Genomic DNA, 10,909 nt, shown 5'->3' on the forward strand with positions numbered 1-10,909 from the left:
GTCAGTCTCTCCTCCTCCTCCCTTTCCTACTCCAGCACCTTCATTCTCATTCTCTACAGCAAACATTAAAAACGTAAATCTATAATTATGTAAATATCTATCATATTGCTTATAACGTTCCTAATGTAACTAGTTAGCTTAAATCACTAATTCATCACGGGACCTTACCTCCCTCTCTCTCATCTTGTTTTACTGCTTCCCTGTCTCTGCTTCGTGTGAGGAGTTTCCTGCTATCCATCTACAAACCAGTGAAGTAATTTTCAGTTAGTAGCCTATAAATCATGTGGTTTCACTGGGAAAATAATAAAATTGACAGGTAAGAAACGTTACCAGAACTAAAAATGCGTTGCGGCCGCACAGTGTCCCATCCAACTCAGTTGAGAGTAGCGCGTTAGTTTACCGGCAGTTCATGCAGTGACATGCGCTGACGTGGGGGCGCTAATACATCCTCAATTTGGAGTTAACAACACACTTGCTGCGCATTTGAGTAGAAATATACGTCTCCTCCTGTTGGAATTATCTAAGTTGATGCATTAAAAAAAATGTAATACTGTTGCAAATATTCATGAGATTTATACTGGGGCACAGCTCATTTATACTGGGGCACGTGCCACAGTAAATGGGGTCTGGCGACGCCGATGAGAAAGCAGATACATCAACAACAGTAAAAGAAAACCTAAATTCCTCATAATAATCAAGATCACATTATTTTCCCTTCTGAAGGTGAGCTGATTACTGTAAACTAAAATATCTCAAAGGTTATAGATAATAAAGGAGATCTCATCAGTGTACAAGGGGGTCCCTTATGTAAGTGTGTCTTTTTGCAAAAGAAAGATAATAATAATGATTGAAAAAAACTCTAGAGTGTCTCCAAAGTCAGACTGACACCTACTGGTCCACATTACAAGGCTGCTTTCTTGCAGCTTGAAAGCAGCAGCCTTCCCTGCAAATCAGATCCTACTGATCCAGGATCTGACCTGCCGTCTCAGTAGCCATCATGCATAAAGTGATTTGTCCGGGCAAACTCCCCCACTGAAAGTCAGTGCAAGGGGGATTTAATGTTGTAGCATCTTTTCTCTTGGTCAGAAAGAGTTATTTTTTGTACAATAACGCCATAGTGAACAACAACAATCATTTTGACAGAGATCTACATTTTAATCATTAAATGTATGAAAAAATTTACTTTAAAAATAACTGATTATTTAAATAATACTGTTTAGAGTTGAATAGAACATTTGTCTTGAGTCAAGTGTTCCTATTTGGTGCAGCATGACTTTTATAGTATACAGCCTGTATTAAAGTTGTATATCAAATACATTCCGTTACAAAGATTAACTTAAATTGAAAAGAAAAAACTCATATAGATTAATTACACAAAGAATAGATTCTAAATATCAATTTCTGTTCGTTTTGATCAGCTTACAGGAAATGAAACAAAAGAAAATTCACCATGTGACCATAAATTTTCCCTGCACTCTAATTCTATTAAATTCCTTGCATATGAAAGTCTGTTAAACGCCAGCTTATTTAGGATTAACCTTTTGTTACTCACATTTTTTGAATATCAATTGATCTATTTTAATTTTTTTTTTCTTAAATCATAGACTAATTTATTTTGATAAGAGTATTACGCTTCAGTGGCCTATAATAATTTATGACATTTTAAAGACTTTTAAAAGTTTCTGTTTTCCAGGAATTTCCGAGTTAAAATCTCTGGCTTTATGTTGTTTAGTAAAAATATGACTAATTTTGTTAAATACATTTAAAAAGTTTGAAATAGACCTTTAGCCATCACCCTAATCTCTATTACTTTAATATGTCTATACTGAATAAAGTGTGCGCATTATTTATTCGTTGAATTTACAAATTCTGTAGATTACTGGGTCAAAAACAAAAGCAAAAAACTTTTTTTCAATTCTGAATATTGTGTTTTTTGGTCATCTATTTTCTCCCATTTGTTAATCTTCTTTGAATAGTAAAACTTGATCGTCAAGGATATTCAACCTGTAGAAGTGCTCCCTCTTGTGGTGTAAAAAATTTTTGTTTTGCTTATTTGATTTGTTTAAACCTTTTTTTTAAGTATTTGCAAAAGGAAAATCACAAGGGAACTAACAACAGTTAGTTAACCATGTTTATTTACAAGATAATTATTAGTATTTTTTTATCATGCATATCGAATGTAAAACCGAAGAGTTAAAGAAAAGACAGACAATATAACACATTCATTAATGTACAAACACCTATTCAGTTACATAAAATCAATTATTTAATAAGAACTTTCATTATATTTAAATATATATATTTTTTGGCAAAATAAATCACGAAAAAATATGCAATCTCGACTAAACAATTACACGCGTTTGATTTTAAAGTATTATTTTCTTTAATCTGTATACATTCATAAACACAATTTTCTTTGACGGTGGCTCCAATATTAGCACATTTGGACACTTTTCCTAATTAAAGCATACATTTTTTTTAGCAAAGTAGAACCACAGTACATATTGTCACAAATACATTCACACTGGGCAAATCTTTCAACATAGTTGGAAAGTTTTCATAAACACACACTGCAATAACCCAGCATCTTACTAAATTACACTTAAGATACATGTGATGGTCTCTTCACACTTATGACTCTGCAGAGCTCAGTATAGAGGGCAAACTATCGTCATGACAAAACAGCGAGGGCGTCTGTTAACACCTTGATCTCATCTTTTACTCCCTCCAGACCTCCTTGTATCTTCAGTGGGTTGTCCAGGACTTCAACGCTGCATGTATACGGATCGTACCTGACTGAGAAGGGACGCTTGATACCTGCTACGTATGTCCTGTTGAAAATTTGAGAGACTCAAATAAGATTGCTTTGCACAAAATAACTGTTTTCAAGAATTTAACCTCTGTATAATGCCATATAATGCTAGAAAACCATATTCCTATATCTTACTCCTTTATGCTATGTTTCTTAAAACATCACTAATGTAATTAACCTTATAGTTCATCACCCAGTTGTTGTTTTAGTCCTCATTATCCCATTGAAGACTGAGGGCTTTTACTGAAGGTATTTGTTTTGCAGAGAAACATAATCTGTTTGCCAAATAAAACAGCAAAGTTTTGCTTTGCTTCGGCTATATTAGTAACAGCTGTCTTCTGGCTTCTATGGCTGACCCTCAAAAGTTTTTTGCCTTGGGGGTTGGCAAAGTGTTCTTTGACCTTGTCCTTACACAACCCCTTGCTCTTTTTCTACTCTTCTCATGTGATTTATCTGTATAATTCAATAAAGAACAAAGTACCTGAATTTCTCCTTGGCGTCTGGAAAACTTTCTGAAATAAAGTAAACAGGCTGGTAGTTCTGGTCTTGGTAGGGCTGAACTGCTGCAGCCTCTGGATCAAACTCCCGCACCTCTGGTTCATCAGAGAGAGAATGCTGGCAGGAGGTGACAGGAAAAAAAAGAGGTTAGGTTGCACTCACTTGGCTGTGATTCTTGTGTTCATAGAAAGACCGGCAGTCTGAAACATACCACAAGCTCTCCATAGGAAGAAAGCAGCCCGGCTCCATAAGCCCTTACTTCACCATTTTGTTTACAGAGGCCATATTCAACTGTAAACCAGTAAAGCTGGTTGGAGATATATCAGACAATGGAGTCATTATTCAAAAAATAATCAACACATGTAATATTTATTTGCAATAACTTCAAATAAAATACTGCTTGTTTAATTATTGTGGTACAGTGAGCATCTTACAGTAGACAGCTTCTCTATGTCTTCATCTGACGCTCCCAGCGATGCCAGACCAAGGTTCTGTAGAAATAAAATAAAAAATATAGAGAAACGGAAAAGCTCCACACTGGAGATAATAATCTGAAAGGCGTAAGGCCGTTGGACTCTAACCTGTGAAAACTGGGCAAAAGTGCGATCGGCCAGCATGGGGACATGGCCAAGCAGTTCATGGACACAGTCCCTGAAAATAAAGTCAACATAAAGAGAACAAAAATGAGGAAACAATGCTTGGATTGTTTTTACCAAATCCACACTTAGTCGTTATGAAGTTTAGCTGTAAAAGCATTCGATTTTTATATATATATATATATATATATATATATATATATATATATATATATATATATATATATATATATATATATATATATATATATATATATATATATATATATATATATATATATAAAAACATTTTATGAATGAATGAATGAAAATTATTTTTTATTAAGAGCAGGAAAATCGGAGAGGACAATATAAGCTTACAAATGTTTTCCTTAACACATTTTTTTATGTAGAACTCTGTTAAATTATGAGTGAATGAATGGAGGAATTTCAAACAAACAGATAGTTTGAGACATCAAAAAATAACGATAAAAAGCAAAACTACTACGGTAAAAGGAAAATTGTTATCAACACAAACACACTCTCCAGTGTTAAGTCAAACATCATATGTATGTATATACAAATGTAAGATAAATAAAAACTACAAATATGAAAAGAAAAATAACTAAAGGTATGACCTAAGTGAGTATAAAATAAAAATTATGGAAATTTTTTATATCTGGCGCTGCACTGTTGTGCAGTTTGTTACACTGCCTTGCAAAAGACGTTGCTGGGTTTCAAACCCGGCTGACGGTCTGTTTGCATTGAGTTTTCATGTTCTCCCCGTACATGTGTTCTCTTAGGGTACTCCAGCTTCCTTCCACTGTCCAAAACATGACCGTTAGGTTAACTGATTACTGTAAATTGTACTAAGCTGTGTCTATTAATGGTTGCAGGTCTTTGCTTTGCCCTGTGATAAACTGTCCAGAAGATAGATGTATGTATGTATGTATGTATGTATGTATGTATGTATGTATGTATGTATGTATGTATGTATGTATGTATGTATGTATGTATGTATGTATGTATGTATGTATGTATGTATGTATGTATGTATGTATGTATGTATGTATGTATGTATGTATGTATGTATGTATGTATGTATGTATGTATGTATGGATGGATGGATGGATGGATGGATGGATGGACGAACAGACGAATGGAAAGTATTTGTTTCTCTTTTTTATTTTCTGTTTGCTGATCTAACATTCTGTTCTCAACAGGTTTTACTTGCAAATAACACAATAATTCAGAATCTCAAAGGAACCTTTAAAAAGAATAAAAAGACAAACAACTGTTCTCTCTTAAACTTTACTTTGGTTAGGATAACTCTGACAAAGGCCAGAATAGTGATTTTTTTTAAGACAATTGTTTTCAATTGGTTTTTAAATGTAATGGTTTAAATATAACCTACTCACACTAAATTGCTAGAATCTTGAACCACTATTTGAACAAGAAAAAGAAAAAAATATTTAGCAAATAAACCAAAAAAAGCTAATTTAATAGTATCGGTGACTTGTGTTTTTATACAGTGCATGTTTTTAGCTGTTTTTACCAGGTTTCCCATGAAAAGACAAACGACTACTTACGGTTCTGGGGAGTGATTAGGAGATGAAGCATGTCGGATGTACTGGGTACACTGGAACACACGAAATGCAAGACTTGCCAGAAAGTCTCTGGCTGAGAGCAGACCTGCCACCGGACGCAGCTGAAACCCTGTGCGTTCTGTGTCGGTCAAAACATTTTAACAAGTATCAGGAATGTGGAATCCCATAACAGGTGTGTGTCAGTTTCATTCCTTTCATAAAATACATTCAGATAATACCTTTAAGGAAGCATGACACGTCTTCCAACTGGGGAATGTTGTCTGGACTGTAGCCGCAGTGCTTCTCCAGCAGACGAAAGGCCTCAAGGTGTTCTTTGCAGGCGTGGGTGACGTACAAATCCCTAAGGTTTGAATAGACTTGACGCCTGAATAAAGAAAAAACAGGATGAGCCTGAAGCTAAACCTTCACTGCGTTAAAAGTGAGGACTCTAGCTGAGTCACTTGTTGGTTGACATAAACAAACTGATACAGAATGGAATCTGACTTGTTTAGTCTCATATTTTCTTCACTATCTTTTATTAAAATTGCATTCTGATTAAACATTTTCACCAATAGTGGTGTCTATAGTGAAAAACTAAGGAAAACCACAGTCTTGCATGTGCCTCAATATTGATTAAATTGTTAAAAGCTTCTTCACAGCAGTCTAGCCCCACTCCCTTCACTGCCCCTGCTGGCCAGCTATTGTATTTTTACAAAGGACTTCATTAAAACATTGCATATATGACCTATATCTTACTAGTCACTCAGACCTTTAGTAGGAGACCCTCATATGTCACAATAAAAATAAATATTGCAAAGATGAAATAACTACAAATGGCATTTTTTTCAACTATTACCTTTACATAAGGAGGATCAACACGTGTTAGAATTAACATGCATTACTAGATAAATTTTAACTTTTTCTTAAATTCTATTAGTGGGCAGTTCTTATTTTACTTTAACAGCAGACTGCTTCACTGTATTATCATACATTTGAGATACAGTTTATAGTAATAAAGACAAAGTTTGCTTTATTTGTGTGCAAGATTGTATGTAATTAATTATCATTAATATCATTCTAGCTCTTATGTGTGTTTCTCAGTGAGGAAAGAAATGGAGTATACTAGATACAAATATTGATGCTTTCATTCATGGAGGATCACTCATAGTTGTTTTTCTAATACAATGGGTCCAAAAAATTATGTTAATTTAATTATTTGTCCTTTTGTATTTCCACATACATAAATGTCTATGTATGTGTTTATGTGGTGTGAAAGACTAGCAACTTTTACAGGGGTATGCCTCATCTGTTAACTGTTGTTTTCAGCTGCTATTATACCCTTAGGTCAGGAACAGAGTACAGAGTTTTAACCCAAGTTTGAGTGAATATATTAAAATCTATTGTACCCATTTTAAAAATGGATGGTAATGAATGGAAGATAACTAATAAGACACATAAAGAACTCTGCACAATTATGATCCCATGAGCACCCCCCCCCCCAAAAAAAAAAACAGCATAAGGAATAAGTGTACCTTATTTTTATTTCTACATGACTGTTATTAAATAAATATTAATTAATGAATTAATCATTATTATTATTAATAATTTAATAAATATAATTAATTAAATACATCTACAAAAGCAGAAAGTATTGTTACAAAAACTACTTTATCTTATTCTAAACATACAAGACAATATAAGTTTTAGTTTCTTAACATATTGTGAATAACAGCTAGATCTAAAACATGTATTTTGCTTCAATGTGTTACTTCACAATTATGCTACTTATTCAGTTCTATATTTTGGCCTACATGTAACTGCATATTTTCTTTCTGTCTGATTACATTATAATTAAATCTCAAATTAGATGTTATGATTACTTACTTAGTTCTTGAGTAGCCTTTACTTTACCTACTTTAACGCTCGAGTCATTTTGGAAGTTCAGAAGGAAGGAAGGAAGGAAGGAAGGAAGGAAGGAAGGAAGGAAGGAAGGAAGGAAGGAAGGAAGGAAGGAAGGAAGGAAGGAAGGAAGGAAGGAAGGAAGGAAGGAAGGAAGGAAGGAAGGAAGGAAGGAAGGAAGGTCCTTATTTTCACCATCCTTAGACCATACGATCCATGAACTTAAAACACTGATTCAAAGCAAAGTCCAGGTTTGATCAGTTTAGTTAATTTGTTGTGCTTTTTTCCATTTTTCTAATACTGATGTGGCCCTAATCTAAAAAGGCATCAACAGGGCTCCATTTAATGTGTTATAAATAACAGAAAGATTAAAAAAATATTTTTAAAAAGCGTATCTTAAAGAAATTTGTATTCCATTCAGAACAAGGCAGTTGAAAATATATTACCCTAAATAGAAAAAATGATCAAATCGAGTTTGCAAAAAAATACAGAAATAGTACTTTTTTGCATTGGACCCTAGACCATGAATCAGACACTAACCATCAGCCACTTGCAGGTCCAGCTAAATTTTCCTACAGTGCTTACACTGTCTATGCTGTATACCATAGTAAAGGACGGCTCACCTCTCCATTACCTGGACACCAAAAGCATATTTAGAATAGCAGTTTGTGTGGTATTTAGCTCTTGGGTCCTTTAGATATCATGCAAAAGGACATACTGTAGATCTCAAACACAAGCTAGATTTTTAAAAACAAAAAAATCATGATTTGATTATTTAAAGAAGGCTGTTTTTTTTTTTTTTTGCAGTCTGAATAAAAGAAAATGTGATTTTTGATTCTGTTTTCTTGTTTCAACCACCTTTATTTAGCTAGCTCTTACCATGTGCCAATCTCCTCCTCTGTGTACTCCACTCTGGGAATCGGTTGCCCACTGCAGACACAGATAAATAAGCACTGGTTAGGAAATCCGAAAGTGTTTATGCTTATTTTCACATTTGTCTACAAAGTTTTAAGGTACACTGCTGGGTCTCACTGTTTATATGTGAAAGCAATATCCCCAATCAGTTTTCTTCTCTGCCTGTAGATGGGGTCTCTGTAGCCCTTGACAAATCAAATATACAAAAAGCACTGGTCAGATAGTCTGTTATGACATAATGGTAAAAAGCATAAGAGCATGTGAGCTGTATTCCTGCTCTGCCTTGCTTCTGGCAAATGCATTACTTACAGGATGGTCTTCGTCTAGGTCTGGATCAAATTTTGTGACCAAATGATGACATCTGTCCAGATCTCCAATTTTCTTTGGGAACCAGTGAACTATTAAATAAAGGAGTCATAGGAAGAAAATAGAAATGCAATAGAGTATTTTTTTTATTTGATTCTGATTTTGCTGATTTTTATTAATATTACGGTAATTCTGAGGTAAAATATTTATACTTACATTTGACTTCTTTGGTGGTTTTGACATCCTCTGCGTTTCTCTTAATAGAGCTGACCAGAGTGCTGACATCAGAGAGGTGCAGCTCACAGCGAACAAAATACTCCAGGTCCCCAAGGTTTTCCCTGAACCTTCTGGATGGTCGAGTCTCCAAGTGGTGAATCTTTGCTTCAAATGTCTAAAATAAAGTAAGTATACAGTTATAAAGTGTGGAATAAACATAAAATTCCCATGAGATAAGTGCTTAGAAGCAATAAAAAAACTTGGACCTTTACTTGTTTTCAAATATAAATATATAGTTTTCCCTAGCAAAACAACAAAAAAAAAAATAAAAATAAAATTAAAAAGTACATTTTCTTTGTCTGGTCCTATGATACATTTTTTTTTTTTTTTTGCATATGTGCATCTTCCTATTATCATATTGTCCTGCATCATTCTGGTTAACAGGTGATGGGTTTCAGACTCATATTAGGGTCACCCTAAAATAGTTAAATCGAAGGAAAAAAAAATACATAGAATAGTTGCTCAAGAGCCTTGACTGTTAGTTGTATAAATACCCTATGCTTACATTTCTGTCTCTTATTAGACAAGGTCTAGTTTAGACCAAACGTTAAAAAATAAATCAATAAAACTGCTCCTTTTTCTCTTTGTTTTTCTTCAGGCAATTCTCTTATTGCCCAGAGGGAAAATTGTGATTATTTCATTTTGTTATCTCAAAATTAAAAATGTTGCAATTTAGTCAAGTTTAAAAGTATATAATGCCTGATTTTTAAATGTAATATTTAAGATACAAGGTTGAGTTTTGCTAAAGTAAACTATTGTTCAAAATATGTAAGTTAAATACAAATTATAGAATATTCAAAAACATGTTAACTGTCAGATTTTGTTTTCTTGTGACTTTAATACGGTTTAATTGAAATTATAGATCAATTTATAATATATAACAAAAAGAAAATTATCATTATATGTTTAATTCTCTTAAAAAAAAATTATACCTCGAAGACTTTGAGTGTCCTGGAAAGCGCAGGCGTTTTGGAGTTCCTCAAAGTGAAGAACATGTTCAGAAGCGCCTTTCCATCCTCCTCCTCAAACACGATCTGCTCAGTGGCCTCCGCTGACTCCGCCGCTGCCGCTTCTCTCTCCTTCCGCGCATCCTCGATCAAACTCTGTCGTCTACCGATGAACCTCTGAGACTGTCAGCGGAACAAAACAAAAAAAAAAAAAAGATAAAAGAAAGGAAAAGAAAATGCAAAACCCACTTGTGCAGTATATGACTATCTCCCAAGCAGGAAACACAGACACACAACACCAGAGACAGGCAGCTGTTTGTCTTTTCTTACTTTTTGGATGTCTCTTTGGGTATTTGATGGGAGCGCTTTACATCTCCAAAAGCGCATTGGAACAGCAATGCAATCGAGGTAGATCCTAAAACATAGCTATACCAAAGGGTATATTTTAGCATTCTTTGGATGGATGACTTGGGAGAGGAGGGGGCGATTTTTTTGTGTGCCTTTTTTTCTTTTTCTTTTGTATAAATAGGCTAAAACACGTTGCGCGTCTTCAGCAATACATGGCGCTGAGTAAAAATCAGTTGAACGCATTATTTTACGCGCATGCAAGTCCTTGGTCCAAATTTTGACAACTTGCAACTTGCATACAAAAGAAAGGACGTTTCTGAATCAACAGTCTTGATTTTGGTTTGAGTTTTGATGGTTTTTCTTACCGTTATGGAATCCGACCTCTCCAGCTCGGATGCCGCTCTGCGGACACTCTTGGTGGAGGATGTGGAGCTGCTAGAAAGTGGCATCCTAGAGCCTCGGTCTGATCACTTTAGTCGGCTGAAGCAGAAAGGAAAGTGTCTTTGTGGCGCTCTGCAACCTAGTCAGGCTGTGCTGGGAGGTCTTTCACATTTTTTACAGACAGGTTTATTCTTTTTATAGCATCATTTGTTTACAGTTTCTGACGTCAAACGGGCTAATCTCACTCAAATCAATCGGTGCACTAAATCAGACTCAGACTTAGTTTGATTTGTCTATATATAGTTCATTTAACCCCTAGTGCATCATTTAGATTTTTTTTTATTGGAAGTTTTTTTAGTTATATAT

At 34.5% G+C, this 10,909-nt stretch overlaps 1 protein-coding gene across 2 annotated transcripts; it reads right to left on the reverse strand.

Annotated features, from left to right (window-relative positions):
- Window positions 1-2,667: 2,667 nt before the first annotated feature.
- On the reverse strand, window positions 2,668-10,702 carry th (tyrosine hydroxylase). 2 transcript variants are annotated; one of them, XM_038305472.1, is made up of 14 exons: window positions 10,528-10,702; window positions 10,145-10,240; window positions 9,800-9,997; window positions 8,808-8,982; window positions 8,595-8,683; window positions 8,403-8,470; window positions 8,250-8,300; window positions 5,711-5,856; window positions 5,475-5,610; window positions 3,892-3,961; window positions 3,745-3,801; window positions 3,522-3,617; window positions 3,294-3,427; window positions 2,668-2,831 (listed from the first exon to the last, which is right to left on the reverse strand). In XM_038305472.1, exons 1-14 carry the CDS (start codon window positions 10,609-10,611, stop codon window positions 2,672-2,674), a joined length of 1,560 nt encoding a protein of 519 aa, XP_038161400.1. In that variant the 5' UTR covers window positions 10,612-10,702; the 3' UTR covers window positions 2,668-2,671. The 2 variants fall into 2 exon arrangements, with proteins under 2 accessions (XP_038161400.1, XP_038161401.1); XM_038305473.1 differs by lacking the exon at window positions 10,145-10,240.
- Window positions 10,703-10,909: the final 207 nt, after the last annotated feature.

This window comes from Cyprinodon tularosa, unplaced genomic scaffold (genome assembly GCF_016077235.1).
Source record: "Cyprinodon tularosa strain WSP-4 unplaced genomic scaffold, ASM1607723v1 ctg56, whole genome shotgun sequence".
Taxonomy (NCBI): Eukaryota; Metazoa; Chordata; class Actinopteri; order Cyprinodontiformes; family Cyprinodontidae; genus Cyprinodon; species Cyprinodon tularosa.

What these genes read in the sequence shown, in the direction of transcription:
- th (XM_038305472.1), bottom strand. Translation starts at nt 10,611, where the DNA reads ATGCCACTTTCTAGCAGCTCCACATCCTCCACCAAGAGTGTCCGCAGA. An exon ending in CCCAAAGAGACATCCAAAAA is followed by an intron (nt 9,998 to 10,144) that starts GTAAGAAAAGAC and finishes TTCCGCTGACAG; the next exon opens with TCTCAGAGGTTCATCGGTAG. An exon ending in CTTCCTATGGAGAGCTTGTG is followed by an intron (nt 3,428 to 3,521) that starts GTATGTTTCAGA and finishes ACCTCCTGCCAG; the next exon opens with CATTCTCTCTCTGATGAACC.